Below are 22,939 nucleotides of genomic sequence, written 5' to 3'. Positions count from 1 at the left end.
ATGGAGAACTCTTTTATATAGAACTTACAGCCCCAGCCAGTCTAGCAACAAGAAGCAGCCCATCCACATACCGTATTCTAAGTATTGACGTGGCACTAGGCTCTGTGCTGGTCACCAAGGCGTTGGAGTCCAGCTGAGTGACAGGGATGCACCCCAGGAGCCGTGGTCCTGACCACCCAGATAAGGACTGAGGATGGTTGGGGATGGGGATACAGAATCCTGGGAGGCATTATGTCTACTGCCATCTTTTTTTTTTTTTTTTTTTAATCACAAAAGCCACCAAGGTGAGGATGTGGAAGAAATATTTGGGGAAGTCGGGCAAGGAGGAGGCTTCTAGTAACACTTGCAACATCAAACCCTGCACCTCCCACCAGGCCACTGTGTGTCCTGCCTCGGTAGGAACAATAGCTGACATCCACACGGCATTTGTCACGTGTCAATGCTTTCTCAGTTCTTTGCATGTATTAGCTCATTTAATCCCCCCAATGGCCCCAGATGCCAGGCATTATTACCATTCCATTTCACAGAAGAGAAACTGAGGCACAGAGAGTTTAAGTACCTCACTGAAGGACCCCACTGTTCACACTTGGGTGCCACACATTGGCGCGGGGTCTGGTTCCAGAGGCTGTGTGTGTTCCAGCGTGATACGCGGCCTCTCCTGAGGGATGATGGACTTGAGCATGTGCCCACAGGAATGCAGCCTGAACACACTGCTCAGTATCCAACAACGTTACTCGTCTCCATAACACATCATTACAGATCCTGGCCCGCACACACTGAGATAGACCAAGAGCTGGGTGCAAAGCCAAAAATGTCTTCAGTCTACAGACATGCCTTTTGTGTCTTTAATAAATCTGAGAGAAGGTTGGAATAAGAATTCAGTTCAGCAAAAGTTTATACAACATTTTCTACGTGCCAGGGCCTTCTGTTATGAGCCGAGGTTTCAAAATAAATAAGACACCATTCTGGTCCTGAGTGACCCCTCGGGGTAGTCAGACAAGCTGCAGATAACAGCAGTGAAGCAGCGGGTGCTGTGACTCGGTGATGCACCCCAGGGGCTCCAGTAGATGGGGGAGGCTTCCTAGAGAGACAATGTTGATTCTGTGCCTTAAACCATGAGTGGGAATCCCATCCCCGAGAAACCTGGAAACTCCTCCAGTTTCCTCTTGCCGTGCTCTCAGTCATGGGGATACTATCACCGTCATTTCTGTGTATATGGCCATATGGCTTTGCTGAGCTTTCCCATATGCAGTTCTGATGAAAAGGCATGGATCCTGCGTGGAAAGCAGCATCCTGTTATAGTGACAGACAAGGGCTCCAAGTGACTGCCCAAAAGCATGTGGTTTGTGCTCCAGTCTAAATAGACTCAGAAATCCCTGCCTTTTTTGTTTTGAGACGGAGTCTAGCTCTGCTGCCCAGGCTAGGCTAGAGTGCAGTGGCGTGCCCTTGGCTCACTGCAACCTCTGCCTCGCAGGTTCAAGTGATTCTCCTGCCTCAGCCTCCCGAGTAGCTGGGATTACAGGCGCCTGCCACCACACTCAGCTAATTTTTGTATTTTTAGTAGAGACGAGGTTTCACTGTGCCAGGCTGGTCTCGAATTCCTGGCCTCAGGTGTTCCACCCGCCTTGGCCTCCCAAAGTGCTGGGATTACAAGAGTGAGCCACCGCGCCCAGCCTATCCCTGCCTTTCAAACAAATCCTGTTGCACCACCAATCTGATGCATCTCCCCACCCCACCCCTGAGTCCCCAGCAGGGTTCCATTTATTTGCAAAACATTGACTAAGCCCCTGCTGTAAGCATGGCACTGTGTTAGGGACTGGAGATACTGTGGTCTCCCAGACAGGAAAGATTCCCCTGTGGCTCCAGGGAGGGATCAGATTTCAGGGAGTGGGGGTGGGGGGGAGCTCAGTTTGGAGGGAGGCTGGGACAGCTCCCACTTGAGGAGTTATGGTGATCCACAGTGCCACTGACATCTGTGCACATCCAATAAAGGTGTATCAGATGAATAAATGAGCCACAATACACAGTTGGCAAAGCACTGATGAGCTAAGCCAAGTAGAATAAATACAAGGTCATTTGTCACATTCCATAGATAAAGCAGCTGTGCATCATTTCTTTCATTGAATGAGAGGAGGAAGGTGGCTTACCTTCTCTGATCTGCTTTATGCTCCCTGAAGATGAGATGGAGAATGGGTCTTTTGGGGGGACACACTCATATTGCTATGGGTCAGGTATAGGACATACAGAGATAAATCATAAGTAATCTCTTCCCTTGAGGGGCTCAGGGTCTGGTGCTGGGCGGATGAGAAAGGAATGCCCACTGATATCTTCAGTGAATGTGCATTGCCTGGCTGTGACCACTCGGGTGCCCTAGCAGCCCAGGTACAGATTCCCTGTCCTTATGGAACATGCTTTCCAGGCACTAAGTAGTGGTGTGGACCTTGGCCAAGCTGCTCTCACCCCTCGCCTGGATTTACTGCCTCATCTGTCACCCGGCACCATCTGCAATTGTCCATCATAGTGTCTGTGGTGTTTCCTGTTTCTTGTCTCAACCGTACCAGGATGTAACATCCTGAGAGCATACATCCCATCTTTCTTGTTATCATTGCATCTGAAAGTGACTGAAATGTAGCAAGAGTGCAATACATACTTTTTAATAAGCAAATAAGTAAGAGCAAATGTAAAATTACAGCTGGTGATGAACACAATGAAGGAAATAAGCCGGATCATTGGAAGGCAAAATGGGAATGGAGCCAGTCGGGGAAGGCTACTTGAAGGAGGTGGCATCTGAGTTAGTCCCAGAAGGACAAAGAGGAGACAGTAGCTTGAAATCTGAGGGTGATGAGCACGAAAGCGCTCCAGGCAGAAAAACAACTCGATCACCTTCCTAAAGGAAGTTTCTCACCTTCAGCGGAGTGTGAAGGAGGGAATCATTCACTCTGTAGAATAGAAAGAAGGGAGGTCCCTCTCACAAAGGTGGCACCGGAGCTGGTCCCTGAAAGAAACATAAGGTATGGCTAGAGAGGAAGGAAAAGTCATTCCTGGTGGGAGGAATTGCAGAAGCAAAGGCCTGGAGTTCTGAGTAAGAATGTCGTGTTCTAACAGCACACAGCCTGCCTGCATGATATGGAGGGGCTGTAGGGAGTGATGGGCAAGTTGGAGGGGTTCTCCAAAACGTTCAACTTCTAAGTTAGGTTCCTCTGCACAGGTCTGGTGGGAAGAGTTGGTGGTGACAGGCCCTCGTGAGCTTTCATCTTTCTGACTCTCTGTGCCCGTCACTTCCATGGATGGTTGAGCTTTGGCTGTGTTCCTGAGCTTCTGCATCCTCATCTGTAAAGCGAGGGGGATGCCAGATGGTTTCTAAGCATGCATCCAGACCTAACACCTGTGATTCTCTCATGACCTGAATAATAAGGTTGGAAAACCAGTTACCCTTGAAAAATCCCTTAGTCTCCATGAAGCTTGTGCCACTGGATGGTTCTTGAGGGGATCTCAATGTAGGTCCCCCATTGCAGTGTGCTTGTGATGAAAGCTCTTCCTTCTTCCTGGCTGGTCCTGATGGCGGGTGTTCTGAGACATGGCAGACAGCAAGTGCTGGGCATTCTGAGACATGCTGGGGCCTGGGGCTGTTGCCAGGCCCAGGTTTAACTGGCACAATTTCTGATGGCTTCAGAGAGGATATTTGTTAGGCCCTGCCTGCCTAATGGAATACGTCACCATTCTGCAAACAGGATAGCTGGAGCTGAAATATCTTTGGTAAGCAGTGAAAGAGATTACCTGGGTCAAGTTAAGAAAAGACTGGTGGAAGGCAAGGAAAGATTGCCCCTTTAAACAATATCACCTTTGTGGGCAGACTGGAGAGCTGGAGAAACTGTATGAATGTTACCCCACGCGACCATGCAGTAAGGCTTAAGAAATTGTTAGGATATGTGATTTTCCCAGGTAGAGGGCATGCAATGGTCAAATACTTTTCCTTGGCTATTCAAAACCCCCAGACAATCAATAAATTCCTGACTTTTTCCAGGAATGTTGCACATGGTTGTGCAGTGCACAACCTGTATAACCATCCATGGAAACCAGGCTATTACACAATTAATTTATTCCACAGTGTTTATTTAATTGCTGTGTTGTGCTAGACATGTGCTAGGCCTTGGGGATAAATGGGTGAAATGCAATGGGTCCCAGCCCTCAGGGAAAGACAGAAAGATAGCACCTTTCTATGAGGGCAGTATTGTAGGTGCTTTGATTGAGGGCTCAGGGAGGATGCTGTGGGAGGGTAGAGGAAAAGCCTTTAGCCCAGAATTGGTGGGAATAGAGGAGGAAAAGAGGACAGCTGAGTCAAGAAAGTGTACTTTAAAGAGAGTGGTGCCCATTATTTGCTATTTTCTCTTGGCCCAGAGAACTTAAGTCTTTAACTGTGCTTTTGTCCTTCCAAACTCTACCACTAAATACTCATTCTTTTTTGTATTTTTTTTAGAGACAGGATCTCACTCTGTTGCCCAGGCTAGAGTGCAGTGGCACAATCATGGCTCACTGCAGCCTCAAACTCCTGGGCTCAAGTGATCCTCCTGCCTCAGCCTCCCAAGTAGCTGGGACTACAGTCATATACCACCATGTCTGGCTAATTTCTGTATTTTTGTAGAGATGGGGTCCCCTGAATACTCACTCATTCTTCTAGTAGCATAGCATGGCATTATTCTTGGAAGAGAATGCCTGTCCCTGCAGATGTGGTTGGGGGAGGTGGGATGGGGGTCACCAGGAGCTGCCCCCACCTGCTGCAGGTGTGCCTGCTCAGCCAGCCCCATCTTGCATCCATGTTTGGGGAATGAGCAGTACAGTTTTTCCATCTAACTCCAGAGTCTGACTCCAGTTGCCAGGATTTTAATCTCACCCTGTTTTCTGTGGTAATCTTTGTTTAAACAATGTGTCAAAATGTTTTTTAAACCATGAAAATACTGCACAGTGGCATATCTCTTATCCACAGGGTACTACTGATCTGGTAACCAACCAAGGCACCAATAAGTAAGCAAAACGGCTTCCAGGAGCCAGAGCAATTATTATTATCTCTAGGCAGTGACATGAAGACATCCCACTTAGAGGGGCCACGAAGCCCACACTCACGAATGTGTTTACTCCTCACAGAAAATCCCACACTGGAGGCTGAGTGAGGTGGCTCATGCCTAACTCTCAGTCTCAGGAGGATTACCTGAGCCCAGGAGTTTGAGACCAGCCTGGGCAACACAGCAAGACCCCGTTTCTAAAAGAAAAAAATAGCTGGGTGTTGTGTCATGCACCTGTAGTCCCAGCTACTCTGGAGGCTGAGGTAGGAGGATCCCTTGAGCCCAAGAGGTCGAGGCTGCTATGAGCTGAGATTGCACCACTGTACTACAGCCTGGGTAACAGAGTAAGACTCTGTCTCAAAAAACAAAACAAAACAAAACAAAACAAAACAAAACAAAAAACAAAACAAAAGCAAAAACAAAAACAAAATCCCACACTGAGTTGTTGGAATTAAACCCAAGAAATGCATGTGACTGAACTTAATCATCTTCCCCAGACCAACCTCTCTCAGAGACTGACATCTTCTCCACACTTCCACCCTTCATCCTTCCCCATGTCATGTCGATTACAGCCTTCACATGGAAACCAGCCCCATGTCTACTCCCTACAGCACCCCTCTCTCCATTAAGTCACCATGACAGTGACTTTCCCCTCCACCAAGCACTGTGCAGCCTGATAGGGCGTTCTTTGTTTTTGTTTCTGAGACAGGGTCTCCCTCTGTCACCGAGGCTGGAGTGCAGTGGTGCTGTCATAACTCACTGCAGCCTCCAGCTCCTGGGCTCAAGCCATCCTCTTGCCTTAGTCTCCTGAGTAGCTGGGACTACAGGCACACACCCTCATGCCTGGCTAATTTTTAAAAATTTCTTTGTAGAGACAGTCATGCTATGTTGCCCAGGCTGGTCCTGGCTTCCTGGCCTCAAGTGATTCTCCTACCCCAGCCTCAGGTGAGCCACCTCACCTGGCCCTGGTGGGGCTTTCTAAATTGCAAATCTGATCAATTGTTTAAATAAATAATACAATGGTTCCTCACGATCTTGAAGATAAAATCCAAATTTCTTCACATGGCTGTACAGGGCCTCCAGCGATCAGGCCTTTGTTTGGCCTGATCTCCAATCTCTTCTCAAATAGTCGCTTCTTACAGCTCTCTGAAGACATCAGCTCTGTGCATCCCCAAACTTTTGCATGTGCTGCTCCTGGGCTTATATTGTGTGTGCCGGTTGGCAACTCCCTTTTTCCTTTAGGGCTCAGTTGGGAGGTGGCTTCTTTGGGAAGCCTACCTGTCCCTTGCCCAGCTGGGTAAGGTGCTCTAGCGTAAGTGCTCCCGTGGCATATTGGGATAATGTCTATGAGGCCCTTACCTCTGAGGGCTGTGATTCTTCACTGGGTCTTTTAGCTGCATGAGAGCATGGCTCAGTCTTATTGATCAAATTTGTAGAGCATAACACACAGAAGACATTCAATCAATACGTACTAAATGAATGAAGAGATGAGTTTGAATTCCCATGGAAAATGAGAAGAAATACATCTTAGGGTTTGGGACACTTGATGAAGTCAAATATGCTGTTAATTAATTAGGAATATTTTTAGCTTAGATTGACATGAAGCCTCCAGTAGTGGTGGCTTGGGAAAGAAGTTAGTTTTTCGTTCTTGTGCAACTCCCGTGGCCTGTAACTGCAGAAGCAGTGAGGTCCCAGTGATACTGGAAGAGAAGCCATGTTCCAGAAGCTGCGCCTATGGTCTGTTTTGTGTTTAGCCTTCCCGAAAATTCTATGGGTTGTCTAGACCTCTTAATAAATTACTCTTTCTGCTTTAACTAGCTAGTATTGATTCCAGTTGCCTGCAGCTAAGAACTCTGGTAAATACAAACCTTTGTCTGACTCTCACAAAAATCTCAAAGCAATAGTAATGCCTAGTTTTGTGGAAGTAACCACAGAAGCTTAGAAAAGGTGGCTTGGGAAGCAGATGAGATGCTGAAAGCTGATTTCCAGGAGCAGAACTGGTCTATGCTGAAAACCTACCTGCAGCCTCAACTCTGCTTCTCTCCTGTATGCAGCTGCTGAATGTTGAAGCTGGAAGGGATAGCAGGGTTCCGAGTGGAAATGTATGCATTTGATGGAGAGCACCTGAGGTGCCCAGATTGCACGGCTTCTTTTTTTCTTTTTTCTAGAGACAGGGTCTTTCTCTCTCACCCAGGCTGGCATGCAGTGGCGTGATCATTGCTCGCTATAAACTACAACTCCTGGGCTCAAGAGATCCTCCTGCCTCAGCCTCCCCAAAGTGCTGGGATTAGAGGTGTGAGCCACTGTGCCTGGCCCCACACAGCTTCCTAGCAGCTGAACTGGGAGGTCAGGGTTATTTCTGTCACTCCGCACTGCCAAGGGCTGACAGAACAAAGAAACAAAGAGGAACTGGAAAGGCTGATCATGGGGCCGAACCATGTCTAACTGGCTTAAATAACAAATCTGTGTAACCACAATTTGCCAACTTGTAAATGTTTTATACCCCAAGGGAGCCTGGAGCAGCCTCCTTTGCACTTAGAAGGCCCAGCCGTGCCAGTGCGGACTCTGACTCCTTGGTGGACAGGACCCCAGGGGGTGGGAGGGTCAGGCCAGGCTGGCCAGAGACTGGGCGTCAAACCCGAGAAAGGGTCACACTTTTTTGCTTGTCAGTTTCCCAGCTTTTTCCATTACAGCATTTTTACCTGGGAGGTTTAATGAGCTCCCTTGAGTTCTCCCCTTCCATGGGCTTAACTTAAAATGTCAGTGTCTTAAGCATTTTCCCAGTAGTGGGCCTGGTGCCTTTGGAGGCTGCATTTCCTTTTTCAGGCGTTGGGGGACCGCTGGGTTTTGGGAAGGATTGACAGGTCGAATAGCCCAGTTATTACTGGGCTAAGGGTGACGCAGGCTTCTCAGGGTGCCAGAGTCACCGAAACAGCAGCAGCAGCAGCTTCCGGGCAGGGCTGTGCAATTCAGGCTGCCTGGGGAAAGGTGCTGTGAGAGATGAGGGGCAAGAACAGCTTTAAAAGTTAATGAGCTCAGCTGAGCTCCCAAGACCCTCCCTTCCAGGTGGCTCGGCTTCTCTTTGCATTTCCTTGCCCTCTGAGCACCCAGCTAACTTTTAACCCAGGCTCTTCCAAAGCTCTAGGGAAGAGGCTGCTCCCCTGGCTTCCTCCAGAGCGAGTCTCTGCTCCACGCTCTGGACATCGCTCTGGGAAACCTCCGCTTCCCAGACCAGCCACTTCATGGACACGCTTGGAGGGGAGCTCAGTGTTGCTTCCTGGTATTGGTGAGGGCTGGTGCCAGTGTGCACTGTGCAGGCATCAGGACTGGTCATCACTGTCCTTACAACCCCCTGCCTGCCATCCTTCGCCCCCTAGTTTGATCAGGGTGCATCTCCAGGGCAGGTCTGTGCAGGGTGGGGCTGGGTGCTTCCCTCAGCCTCCCCTTGCCCCAGGGCCTGCCTCTAACCTCAGTCTGCCCTGTGGACTGCTAGACCATGAGCAGCCCCGGAGGCTTGGTCCCTGCTTTGGCTTGGAGAGCACTGAGTGTGGGTCTCCAGCCTGTGTGGCCTCAGGGCCACGTCTGCCAACATTCTCTTTCTTTTCTATTTTCCTCTTCCTTCCTTTTCTTTCTTTTCTTTGACAGGGTCTTACTCTGGTGCCCAGAGAGTGGAGTACAGTGGTGTCATCATAGCTCAGGACAGCCTCAAACATGGGGACTCACACAATCCTCTTGCCCCAGCCTCACTAGTATCTGGGACTATAGGTGCGCACCACTGGACTCTTTTAACTTTTTACCTTTTTAGTAGAGATGGGGTCTTGCTATGTTGCCCAGGCTGGTCTTGAACTCCTGGCCTCAAGCATCTTCCCCTTGGCCTCCCAAAGTGCTGGGGTTACAGAAGTGAGCCACCATGCCCCACCAACATTCTCTTTCTTGATCCCTGAGTCCAATAGCAAGAAGGGAGGGGGTGAGGGAAGGTTTCAGCATCGCTGGAAGCTTTTCCAAAAAATCTCATGTTGTCCTTCTCTCTGGAGAGCATTTGAAAGGGGCCACAATGGCTGAGAAACATTGGACTATATTACTATTTCCAATCTTCTGATTGTCTATGAGAATTCCTTGGGTAAGATTTGTTAAGAATTCAGATTCCTGGGCTCCTTCTCAGATATACTCAGTTGAAAGCCCTGAGGCAGGACCTAGGAATCTGCACTCTAATAGTCTCCTGGATTGTCTTCATACTCAGCAGGTTTGAGTAAGGGGGCCTTGCAGTCCTCTAGTCCCTTGTCGCAGTGCTGGAAGCAGGACGCTCCAGGTTTGGGTGGTGTTCAGGCCCCTTTTTCGGGCAGCCCTTCAGAAATTCGCAGTGAATGTCCTGCATCTCCCCTGGCCTGGGAAGGTCACCTGCCAAGTCAATTCCTGCAGCACAGAGGGAGAGGGTGCCCTTGTCTGATTAGAAACAGACACAGCTGTGCTGTATTCTGTAGCAGGAGAGAGGAGGAAGGGTGATCGAATAGCGCCACACCCTGTAAACACGTAATCCAAAATCAACATTCCCTTTGCTTGTTCCCAGTGGGGAATAAGAGACCCCATTGCACTCCTCAAAGGAACCACCCTCACCCATGGCCCTGACCACTTCCCTTCAATGCAACAGACTCAGATGTCCAGAGCTGTGGAGAGTCCTTTCTAAAGGTAGAATAGCTGCTTTGTCCAACTCCCCAGTCCCTCTCCCCTGAGCGATGACTTTCAGATCCCTGAGAGATAAGTTGTAGTTTGGCTTCAGAATGTTGATAAAGGAGAGGAGGGTTCTCTTCAAGAGCAAACACTCTGAGGTTTGGGCAAAACCTTGGGGTATTGGGCAATGAGAGTGATCAAATGACACAATTTCATTATCTCTGCCCATCTGCATAGATCTATCAGCTTTGGGAGGCCAAGAAGAAGAGTTTCAAAAGAATAGTTTAAAAAAAAAATCATCAAACAGCCAATTCACAGCTGTGTCCTGGATGGTGGTAAAAGAAAAAAAAAAAAAAAGACCAGGTGGTAAAAGAAAAAAAAAAACCTGCCGAGATCAAATTTAAAATGGAATGAGTTTCATTTGACAGCGAGAAAGAGATGAACAGCCAACACCCAGGGACTGGCCTGGTCCCAGGCACCCAGTCATCATACTGCCTCCAGATCACTGGGTGCTCTCCTGTTGAACAGTGTCTGAAATGTAGACAGAGCAAAGGCATCTTATCACATGGAGGAAACTGAGCAAGGCTGAAACTGCACCCTATCTACACTTGCCATCATTCGTGAACATCTAGGGAAAATAAGACACAGACTCATGTGTGGGGGCTGAGAAGAGATGTGAGTGTGTAAGTGGGGGCAGTTTGGGGTGAGGGACTACATAAAACTAGTTTGGAAAATGACCAATTAGAAAACCAGTTTTTCTCCCATAACCTCAGGAGATGGTTGTTTAATTCAGCTTTCTAATTATAATCCAAATATTCCCAGGTGTCACCAGCCTGAAGGTCCAGAAAAACCATCCACATCAACACTCAATTGGAGGGTTCTGACCCCTCCTCAGTGTCCTCCCATCGCTGTTTCAGGTGTACTCACCTGAATTCACATCATCCAGACACTGCTGCTTTCCCCCCAGGAACTGCTGGGTGCCCATGTCCAGGGCAGACGATCGGCAGCCACACTTTGGCATGGATGTACCAGCTGTTTACAGCTGGGTACGTTAGTTACAGCTGCTTAGTGCTGGCTTTAACGTCATGCTGGGCATTAAATATTTTGAATATAACCCTGCCCCTGTCCACAATCTGCTGGAGGTGGAAGATGAGGGACAGGCCCTCCACCAACTGTGGGTTCATTTGGTCTTGTGGGCCCAGAAACAGAATTGTTTGAACTCCAACCTCACAAAATCCCTCCCGAGAACCCCACAAGCTGGACTGAAGGCTTCATACTCCTTGCTTCACCTCCTGTCCTTGAGCCCCACTGGGACACAGGCATAAAGTCCCCTCCATTTCCCATTGGCCTGAGCCACCTAAACTAGTCCTGCTTCTCTTTCAGGTGGAATCTAGAAATGCCTTAAGTGGATCAGCTGTGCAAATAAATCTTTCCAGGCTCCCCAGTCCCCTACTTGGTGGTCACGTAGGCTCAGCTGGGACCACCATGCTCCATAATCAAGGAGACAGACAAAACATTCAGCACTGAATACTCCACAATAAGAGTTTGTGGGAAAAGGAAATGAACAAATCAAGCAATTGTGTTAAAAATTGCAGAGGGCGAGCCACAGATTCGAAACTTGGACCATCTGAATGCAATTCCTTGATCTGCCACTTCAGCTTGAGCGTGTTACGTGTTTTCTGAGCCTCAGTTTCATCATGTGAAAAACGGGGACAATAGCAATACCTCCTTGTTAAGAGCTATTGTGAGGGTCAAACACGATAATCTAAGTCTAGAGTTTGTCGTAGGGCCCGTTGTATGCTAAGTGCTCCATAAATGTTGACTATGATCATTATTATAAATAATCAATCCACATGTTTAGAAAGAAGACATATGCAGAGATGCTGGGAGAAACGGAAAAGATGATTTGCTTTAAATTAAATCTGGCCAGAGATGGCAGGATACTAGGGTGCTGTGTGTTCAAAAAGCCAAATTAAACATGACTCACAGCTCCCTGACCCTCGCCCTCCGTTGGCCAGGTTTCTTGCTGTGCCAGAGGGTGGGGAGGAGGCAGAGCAAAGGAGGCTGCAGCTGGGCTGTTGAACTTGGCCCGCCTACTAGCCTTAGCCTTAGCAAGTGAGGCCAAGGCTTTTTTGTCCTGCCGAACAGTCAGCCTTGTTTTTCTTGAATGGTGATTGGCCAGTAGTCTCTCAATTTGGGTGCACATTTCTGTTTCTGTGGGTTTGGGTTGAGGATCAACAGCCACATTTCCACTTGCATTAATAAATTTAGGTAGACCCAGCCATCTGGAAAAAGTCTTGAGATCAATTCCAAGCAGATGAGATGCTAATGGTGGCAAGAAAACTGGAAAAAGCAAAAATAAAAACATCAGCTCAGCTGATGAATTTGAGTTTCACTCTTTTCTTTCTACATATATTCTCCAGCAGAGGTGTTCATTGTCAGGAAACTGACTGCAGACACCATAGACTGGGTGGCTTAAATAACAAATGTTTACTCTCACTGTTCTGGAGGCTGCAAAATCCAAGATCAAGGCACTGGCAAATCTGGTATCTGGTGAGGGCTGACCTCCTAGTTCACAGACAGCACCTTCTTGCTGTGTCCTCACATGTTGAAGAGAAAGTCATGTCTCTCATGCCTTTTCTTTTGTTTTTTGAGACAGGGTCTTGCTCTGGCGTGGGCATACCAGCTCTGTGACCCATGCTGGAGTACAATGGCATGATCACAGCTCACTGCAGTCTCAACCTCCCTGGCTCAAGTAATCTTCCCGTCTCAGCCTCCTGAGTGGCTGGGACTACAGTCATAGGCCACCACACTGGCTAATTTTTGCTTTTTGTAGTGGTGAGGTTTCACCACGTTGCCCAGGCTGATTTTGAATTCCTGAGCTCAAGCTGTCTGCCTGCCTCGGTATCCCAAAGTGCTGGGATTGCAGAATTGAGCCACTGTGCCCAGCCTCGTGTCTTTTCTTAAAAGGGCACAAATCCCATCATGAGGGCTCCACCCTCATGATCTAATCATCTCCGCAAGGCCCCATTTCCTAATACTATCACATTGGGGTTTAGATTTCAAGGTTTGAATTTTACAGGGACACAAACATTCAGTCCATGATATCAACTATTGTAGTATTGATATCTATCCATTTACTTGACTAGATCTCTGATCACTGCACCAGCATCATCCAAAAGTGTCTTCTGGGGCCCAGATATGGTGGCTTACACCTGTAATCCCAGCACTTTGGGAGACGGAGGCGAGTGAATCACTTGAGATCAGGAGTTCAAGACCAACATGGTGAAACCCCGTCTCTACTAAAAACACAAAAATTAGCCTGGTGTGGTGGCGGGCACCCGTAATCCCAGCTATTTGGGAGGCTGAGGTAGGAGAATCACTTGAACCCAGGAGGCAGAGGTTGCAGTGAGCTGAGATCGCACCACTACACTCCAGCCTGGGCAACAGGGTGAGGCTCCATCTTAAAAACAAACAAACAACAAACAAAAGTGTCTTCTGGTGTATGGAGCCTGAGAATCAGAAGACCTGGTCTTGATTCTTGAAATCATGCTCATGGCAGTGTGTCATTGTCCTGTGTCATCTCTAAGACCATAAGAAATTTGAGGGCAGGACCCTTACCTTGTACTTTTTTGTATTCTGCACAAATGCTTAACCGGTATTTGGTGATTGACTGATCTCCCAAATTAACTATTTTTAGACCACAAACCCATCTAAATGTCTTTCTCTGTTCCATTTTCAAGACACAAGCCCATGCTTTACTATAAGTTTTATGTGGTATGTAACAAGTGAAGATAACAGAAAATATGTACCTATTACCATAGTAAACAATGATTGGTCAACAAATTCACATTTCTTCCAGTGAAACTGAGGGAAAATAGATAATTATCTCTCCAATCAGCTTAGACAGTTTTCTAAATAGCAGTTGGCCATTTAAAAGGACTCTTCACTTAAGAATATCAGAACATAAAGTTCTATAGGCTTAGATAGCAATTCCGAGGTTTACAGAGGAGGGCTGATAGCTGGAATTGAGAAATCCTTGGACAACGAATGATCTCAATGTTATTCCAGTTTTAAGTGAAACACTCTCTTGCTAATAAAATGCTAATGTGGTTATAGAAAGTAAGCTTTTTTAATGGAAACTCATGTTTGGTACCTTCGCTTACATGGAGTACATTTGTTATTAATTACTCATTTATTTTCAAAGCCAAGTCTAATGGGTGATTACAACACAAAAAATTGGCAAGGTCAAAAATAGTTCAGCAGTTATTTGTTTAAGAAACATTAATTGAGCAGTTTTTGGGTAGCAGGCAGTGTGCTGGGTGCTGGGAGGTGGTGTGGTAGGAATATACAATGCCCCGCCTCCCAGCCCCATTTTATCCAGGGGTCATGGGCAGTGGGTGCACATGGACATGCAGCTGGACTAGAGCTGATCCTGCAGGTGGTGCTGTGCTCTCTCCCTCAGCACTTGTCCCTGGAGGGTCTCTGAAAGTCCAGGTCAGCCCCTGGGCTGGGTCCCCACAGTAAAAAGGGAATTGTGAAGGGCAATACCCCAGAAAAGAAGACTTGCAGCCTCACTTCAGGTCAATTTGCAAGAACTGACATCACACAGCAGGTATTCGAAGATGCTGCTGACCTAGGTGGATGATACAGGGCAATGGGGTTGGAGGAAGGTAAACGGGGAGGGGAGAAGGTCCTACATGATACATCACAGACATACATTCCTGGGTGATAAATGGCAGCCTCTGACCTGTCTCTTTGGGCTGTCAAGGAGATGATGAAGCTTGGGATGGGGTGGAGAGAGGCAGTGCTCTGGGGGAAAGACTGGCATTTTCCTGGCGAATTGGGGTGGCAGTAGGGGAAGAGAAAATATCTCTTGGATGAGAAATCAGTGGTCCATTTCCAACACTGGACTGTAATGTCCTTCTAATCAGTACTCCGTCTATCTGATTCCATAATGGCGTTGAAAGGATGGGAACACCATCTCATCTTTTAGGGAGGAAATGATGGTCTAGAGAAATCAATGATTTTCCAAAGTTCTCTTAAGAGACCCATAGTAGTACTAGGATTTTAACCTTTCGCTCTGTTTGGGTACAAACAACCAGAGTGAGAATAGAAATCTAATATAATCATCCAAACCTGTCATCCAAGTTACTTTCAGTAGACTGAGTGATTCGTTAAAAACAAAACCAACCAACCAACCGAAAAATGAGACACAGAGATACGCTGAGCTGGTGCGGGGGAGGAGATCCATAAAAGCCTGAGGAACAATCCTTGTCCTCAAGGACATGAGCCAGAAACCCAGGTGAAAGGCAGCCCCCAGCACAGGTGTTAAACCAGCCAGCTCCAGTCCAAGGTGGAACAGAGCACGCATTCTGGGGTGATGTAAAAATTGAAATACGGGAGTCTCTGGACCATGTCCCCGTGCCATAACTCTTGTGCACTTCCAAGCCCTCTTTCTTACTAACACCAAGGAAATAATGAACATGTCACTACCTTGCTTAGATATTTCCGATGGTCCCATCATCAATAACAAAAGTTGCTCCTTTGCATGGGAACACGCCTTTTGTAATTTACACCCTGCTTTCCTCACCAGCTTCGTTTCTTCAGACCGTCCAGCTTGCTGCCTCTTGCCCAGTCATGTGGAGCTAATGAAGACGCGTTGTTCCACGCCTCTGTGCCTCTCCACATGTGGTTCCTTTTGCCTGGAGTGCCAGCCCTTTCTGCCTGCTGTCCACCTATCAAACTTCCACTCATCCTTTACAAACCAGCGTAAGCATCAGCGCTTTGGGGGTGTGCGAAAATACCCAATGTGTAAGTAGAAATGGAATTTAAAAAAAAATCTGCCCAGAAAGTGTCAAATACATGCCTTTTATGGGCTTTTTGTGAAATGCAAGAGGAATCCAAGGTTTCTTTAATGAATGCATAAGCCAAATGACATGCAAATAATACAGAAAAAGAAGTTCTAGGAAAAAATGAGGCCAAGTATTTGGGGCAATTTAAGGCATCCGGAGCTGAGCTTGCTCTCCCTTCCCAGGTGTGTTCCATGCAGTATAATTGCCTTTCCTTGCCTTGGGGAATGACAGTAACCTATGATCAGAAGATGAACAGGCCACCCCAGCCTGAGGGGGAGATTTCACACTGGAAAAGCTTGCTGAGGTGGCTTGTGGAAGATGAGCTGAGTTTGTGGATAAGCAGATAGATGAGAATGGAGTGGGATAACTTGGGAGAAAGGCAATAGCAATGGTGTAGAGGGAGGAAAGTGGATCTGGCAGGGGGCTATTCCTGCATCCTGAAGGTGCCCACTTATATATGGTGACAATATATGTGCTATATTGGATATATATCTATAAGCATACACAAACACATCATAGTGCCCAGCTTCTGAATCTGTGAATATACTCACTATAATAGCTATATTTGGCTGGGTGCAGTGGCTGACGCCTGTAATCCCAGCACTTTGGGAGGCCGAGGCGAGTGGATCATGAGGTCAGGAGTTCAAGACCAGCCTGGCCAAGATGGTGAAACCCTGTCTCTACTGAAAAAAAAAATACAAAAATTAGCTGGGCGTGGTGGTGGGCTCCTGTAATCCCGGATACAGGAAGGCTGAGGCAGAGAATTGCTTGAATCCAGGACGCGGAGGTTGCAGTGAGCTGAGATTATGCCACTGTACTCTAGCCTCGGTGACAGAGCAAGACTGTCTCAAAAAAAAAAAAAAAAAAGCTATAGTCTGTGTGTGTGTGTGTGTGTGTGAGTCATATAGTCACTATATATATTCACTGTAGCATATATACAGTGTGTGTACATATATCCACACACACATTTTAGGATCTAGGAATATAATCACTATAGTATCTACACTATGTGTGTGTGTGTGTATATATATATATAAAAATATATATATACAGCATATATATTTAGTCACTTTCTATATATATTCACTCTAGTGAATGCTCTGCTGAAAGTTCTGTACTGTTCTTGTAAAGAAAATGAATTCTGGCCCAGCACGGTGGCCCATTCCTGTAATCTCAGCACTTTGGGAGGCCAAGGTGGGCAGATCACGAGGTCAGGAGATGGAGACCATCCTGGCTAACACAGTGAAACCCCGTCTCTACTAAAAATACAAAAAATTACCAGTTGTGGTGGCACACACCTGTAATCCCAGCTACTTGGGAGGCTGAGGCAGGAGAATTGCTTGAACCCAGGAAGCAGAGATTGCAGTGAGCCGACCTTGCACCACTGCATTCCACCCTGGGCAACAGAGTGAAATTCTGTCTCAAAAAAATAAAAAAAGAAAAAGAAAAAAAAGAAAAGAAAATGAATTATTTCAGATCCTGGGACGAGTCTTTCAGACCTTCAGGGGTCTTCGGATCAAGGGAGGCCACCCTGCATTATTAGTTAACGGCTTTAGGCAGGCACTTGTACCAACCTGGTCATAAGCAGAAACATTAACATGGCTACTAAAGTCTCCTAGATCACCCAGATGATCAGGATAAGTTTATTTTGAATTTTTAGAGTATTGCAATGAAAACAAAATAATTTTAAAATTATGATTAGCTAGCACACCTTTAGGAATATGCAGCGCCCCAGACCCACTTTGGGAAATGAAGAAATTCTGATCTGGAAGAGTTGCAAAGTTCCTTTTAGGGAGGAAAGGTTTCTTGGGTTTGTGAAACATCTTAATGGCATATTTTTTTTTTTGAGACAGTGTGTCGCTCTGTCAACCAGGCTGGAGTGCAGTGGTACCATCATTGCTCACTGAAGCCTCAAACTCCTGGTCTCAAGTGATCCTCCCACCCCAGTCTCTTGAGCAGCTGGGACTACTGACGCATGCCACCATGCCCAGCTAACTTTTTTTTATTTCTAGTAGAGATGAAGTCTCACTATGTTGCCCTGGCTGGTCTCAAACTCCTGGACTCAAGCAGTCCTCCTGCCTTGTATTCCCAAAGTGCTGAGACTACAGGCAGGAGGCACTGTGCCCAGCCCTTAATGGCTTTTTGGTTATTCAAAGATTAACCTGGGCCTTGTCTGTACAGGAGAGGTTGAGACAGACAGTTGTTTGCATAATGTTCTGTTTTCTCTGTGGTAGCAGGAGAGACCAAAGGTCTGGCCCTGGGACCTGGTGAGGTGGAAGGGCAGCAGGCTCCCTGTGGAGATAAGGAGTCCCAGCAATATGGTGGCCGGCTGGCACCACACAGAGGAGGCCAGTGTGTGAGTCCCTGGCAGCGGACATAACCTGTGAACCACAGGAATACTGAATCCAACATTCAGTCTCAGATCTTCATAATCCTAAACTGTCAATGACAGACTTTGGGCCCAATAGCACACTGCCTGTTGTACTTAGAGAATAGAGGGGAGGAGGCTGTGTCCACCCTGGAGGAAGAAGAAAGAAAAAGCAAGCAAGCAAACGAGAGAGAGAGAGAGAGAGAGAGAGAGAGAGAGAAGCTCCAGATGATGAGAGTTGTGATAAGAGCAGGAATTTGGAGTGAGAGTTGGGAGGGGGTCACTTTGTATTACCAGGAAGTCCGGGGGAAGGCACCGAATGTTCCACAGCCCTGTGGGAGATGTGGGTGGGGGTTATTTAAATTTTTTTTTTTTTTTAATAAAAAGGAAAGGACGATCACAGACAGCCTGACAACAGGATAGACTCAAGTTACTTGTATGGGGCAGTGATACCTCTTCCACCATCATCTGACCCCTATTTGTATGATTCACCTGTATTTGTTTTATTATTAAACTTTCTCTGTGTGTGTTAGTGCCTTCTCCTCCTCAGTAGTTCTGGATTCTTTGGAGGCTACCATGGACAGTTTCACTTGAGTTTGGTGGTACATCCATAAGGAGTAATTGGAGATAAATTGGAAGAAGTTGGCTAGGGCCAGATCATTGCATGGCATTGCTTGCCATATATTTCAGAATAGACCACTATGAACCCTGTGACATGTTTATGTGTGAAGTTAGCTTCACAGCTTAGGATCAGTTAGTAAGCATTCAAGAATTAACGCTCACAGGAGGCTCTAGCAAGTACTTCCAATGTCAATTTTTCATTGGTGATATAGTGGGATTCAGGACATGTGGGTTGTATAAGTGCTTGCCCCATTGCACAGCGAGGTGTAAAGACACAGCATGCTCAGTTGCCCACCCGGGGAGCGTAGCTGTCAGTGGAGAACTCTGCTTGGTCCTCCACCCCACCCCACTCCATCCTTCCCAGAGGACTCACCCACCCCGTAGACAGCTTGCTGACAGAACTCCTACAGCATCTGCTTTAGAGTGGATCTTTCATGCAGGGTGCTTGCAGGGAGCCACAAAGGACAGAGAACAGGACCTCACTGAGGTTACAGGAGCAGATTAAATGACTGTTTCTATGCCTGTTTGATATCGAAGTTTCTACATTTGGCAGATCTGAGTGTGGTGCTCAGTGTAACATCTCCTGTTGCGGGGGTAGGAGCCACCGCTGATATTTTCTGATCAGTGTGCAACACATGGGCCATTTTGACATGTATGCAAAGGTTGTTTGGAATCAAAGACACTGGCCAGGAAGGCTTTGAAGCAGGGGAATGTCATGGAGAAGGTGCTCTGTGCTGAGAGCGGGAGGCTGGGGCAGGGATTCAAGTTAGAACCGGAGAGTAGAGTCAAGAACCTGGTGGCCCCAGAGCTAGAACTGCTGCAAGGTCAGAATCCACAGGCTCCCCCAAACTCCTCTGAGCCCTGGCGCTAGCCAAGGACTTCCTGATTTAGAGGGGATGTGCAGGCAAGCCAACTCTGTCCACCATGACAAAACCACGCTGTGATGAGTCAGGAGGAGATCCATCCCAGACACAAATCACATTTCCCCTCATTACATTTGCCTCCATGCACGTGGTGGCAGGGGGTGGAATTCAGAGCAGGGCAAATGCGAAAGGCAGCTTGAGCTTCACCAAGAAGACACACTCACAGAAACGATGCTGAAGCAGTGAGCAAAGCTCAGAGCTCCAAACTTTCCCAGAGTGGCCTGGTGGTTCTTCCAGAGGGGCCTGTTCATCTTGTCCCTTGTGAGATCTTTTGTGAGTCTATTTTAGTGACCTTTGAAGGCAATCAATGTGAACGATCCTTTTTAAGAAGAAATTCACAAAGCTGAGAGGCCCCCTACAGATCACTTGGCCAGATGGGGTGGAGCTAGGCTCAGGACACTTCCTGATTTGGAAGTGGCTTGGCATTCTCTTCCCTTTGGGCTCCCTCCCTGAGACTCATTCCCCGAGCATGGCTTCTTCTCAAATAGAGGCTATATTTTTTTGATCAAAACTCATGAGCTGTGCAATGCACCAGCTATTGCTTCCCAGGGTGGGTTTTCAAAAATATCCAGAAAACGAATGGGAATAAATAGGCTCAGGAACAGCCTGGTGCCCCCTGCCCCCTTTCTCTCTTTTCTTTCTCTTTCAGTCCCCTTCCTTCCCCTTCCCTTCTCTTCCCTCCCCTTCCCTCCCCTTCTCTCTTCTTCCCTTCCCTTCCCTCCCACGCTTGCTCTTCAAGTTAGGCTTACAGGATGGAGTGGAAAAACCTTTAGAAACCTTTAGCACATGGCTATTTCTCAGTTGTCAGGTAGGCAAGTACGTTTGGAGACCAAGGCTCAGGCCATCTTTCAATGCCTTTTCATGTCCAGTGCCCAGCGATTCTTTTCCCTCAAGACCTTTCCCTCTCTGCCTCTCCCTATTCACAGTACTGTTGTGAAGAAAGAAAGCTGATATTTGTGAATAATAATAATTATTAAAATAGTTTACCATGATTGAGTGGATAGTCTGTGCCAGGCACTTCACAGAGAATAACCCATTCAATCCTCACAGCTCTTTGAGATAGCAACTACAATCTCCCGATTTTACAGGTGAGGAACCTGAGATTTAGGTTAAAATATTTGCCCAGTCATTGTAGTTGGTTAAATGGTGGCCCCAAAAGATGTGTCCAAACCCCTTAGATCTGTGAATATGACATTGGTTGGGAAAAGAGTCTTTGTAGATACAATTAAGTTGAGAATCTTGGGATGAAATAATCCTGGAAAACAAGAATGGGCCCTAAACCCAATGATAAGTCTCCTTATAAGAGACAAGAGGAGAAGGCCACGTGAAGACAGGGTTAGAGACTGGAGTGATGTGGCCACAAGCCAAGGAATGTGGACAGCCACCAGAAGCTGGGGGAGGCTGGAAAATGTTCTCCCCTGGAGACTTCAGAGGGCACACGGCCCTGCTGACACCTGGAGTTTGGACTTATGGTTTCTATAACTGAGAAAGAATGAGTTTCTGTTGTTTTAAGCTACCCAGTTTGTAATAATTTGTTACAGCAGCCCTAAGAATCTAATTCAGTCAAATAGCTGGCTTTTAAGTGATGAAACAAAGATGCTATCAATATTAAAGCTGTTGTAATAACCAAATTTATTTCATTTTATTTTGAGATAAGATCTCACTCTGGCCGGGCGCAGTGGCTCACGCTTGTAATCCCAGCACTTTGGGAGGCCGAGGTGGGAGGATCACGAGGTCAGGAGATCGAGACCATGGTGAAACCCCGTCTCTACTAAAAATACAAAAAAAAAATTAGCCGGGCGTGGTGGCGGGTGCCTGTAGTCCCAGCTACTCGGAGAGGCTGAGGCAGGAGAATGGCTGAACCCAGGAGGCGGAGCTTGCAGTGAGCCGAGATCGCGCCACTGCACTCCAGCCTGGGTGACAGAGCGAGACTCCATCTCAAAAAAAAAAAAAAAAAATCTCACTCTGTCACCCAGACTGGAGTGCAGTTGCATGATCATGGCTCACTGCAGCCTCAGTCTCCTGGACTTAGGTGATTCTCCCACCTTGCCTCCAGGGTAGCTGGGACTATAGGCACATGCCACTATGCCCAGCTAAGCTAATTTTTTGTAGAGATGGGGTTTCCTCATATTGCCCAGGCTGGTCTTGAACCCCTGGGCTCAAGCAATCCACCCACCTCAGCCTCCCGAAGAATTGGGATTACAGGCGTGAGCCATTGCACCCAGCCAATAACCAAATTTCAGCAAGTCATTATAGAAAAATAATGAATAACATCCAAAAAGAATTATGGTATATTATCAGTTGAAAGGAGCATGCTAAAAAAGAAAGAAAGGAAAGAAAGAAGAAAGAAAGAGAAAGAAAGAAAGAAAAAGAGAGAAAGAGAAAGAAAGAAAAATAAAAAGAGAAAAGGAAAAATACATTACTAGTGGGTATTCCTGAATAATGGAAATACTTAATATTCTTCTTTGGGTTTTCCTGAATTTTCCAGAATTACCAATGAATATGTACTTTGATAACTAATATTTTAGAATGTGTTAGAAAGAAGTTCAGTGGACTCAGACAGGCCTGTTCACCACTGACGATAGTAATAGGGCTGCGTCTTGGGTGGTTTCCTGCAGTGCCCCAGGGAGCAGGCTTCCTACAAAGTCCCACTCTTTCATGAGTCATCACCAGAATCCCCACATTCTCTGCAAAATCGAGCCTGGAGATTCCTCTTTAGGGTCACAATGTCCACGGATTCATTGCTTCTATTTAGGAATTATTTACATATGCTTACATTCACGCCTCACATTAAGTAGATGTGTCCCAGAAAGGTTGTGATAAGTGAAATTTTTAACGAATTAAATCATCCTGAAAATGTGGATGAGTGGCTTCTCCGAAGCCCAGGCGGACAGTTTTATGAAGTAGATTACTATCTCTCTTACACCCACTCCTACTTCAGCCCTCTCTGTTCTTGTACTGGATTTCCTTAAAGGAGAGGCCTCCAGTGCACCTGGTCAGCTGCACTCAGCTCTTAAATGCAGCTATTCACGGAGGGCCCAGGCTCCCCCCTGCCCTGTGACACTACGTGGGACACACACCTCCACAGGTGACAATCAACCCTCACGCAGGCGAAGCCTCTGGAAGCTGTTCTTGTCTTCATGGACACAGTGTCGCAAAGAGGCAAGGCCCGTCCACGAGGTCCTGGGGAAGAGCTGCAGGAAGGCCCGGCAGGGTGGGCAGGCCTGTGGGTCTGTGTTCAGGTGACGGCTGGTCTGAGTAGTGCACTGCCTGGTCTCCTGCTTAGGCGGCGGCGAGGGCAAGTAATGCTGGACTGGGAGTCAGGCTATTCCACATCCTTGAAATCCAGTTATTTCCATTAGCTTTGCTTTGTTAATCAAAAAGTATCTGAGAGAGATCTCAATCAATTTAGAGATTTATTTTGCCGAGGTTAAAGATGATGGC

At 47.0% G+C, this 22,939-nt stretch overlaps 1 protein-coding gene across 1 annotated transcript in view; it reads left to right on the top strand.

Annotated features, from left to right (window-relative positions):
- LOC129458288 (uncharacterized) overlaps positions 1–22,939 on the top strand; it is a 171,401-nt gene that overhangs the window by 147,032 nt on the left and 1,430 nt on the right. Inside the window, exon 4 of the mRNA XM_055233994.2 lies at positions 15,325–15,542. Coding sequence (XP_055089969.2) covers positions 15,325–15,542 — 218 coding nt within the window. The remainder of the gene's footprint in view (positions 1–15,324; positions 15,543–22,939) is intronic.

The sequence above is a fragment of the Symphalangus syndactylus genome, chromosome 19 (assembly GCF_028878055.3).
Source record: "Symphalangus syndactylus isolate Jambi chromosome 19, NHGRI_mSymSyn1-v2.1_pri, whole genome shotgun sequence".
Lineage (NCBI taxonomy): Eukaryota > Metazoa > Chordata > Mammalia > Primates > Hylobatidae > Symphalangus > Symphalangus syndactylus.
This window is presented reverse-complemented; position numbering and strand designations above follow the sequence as displayed.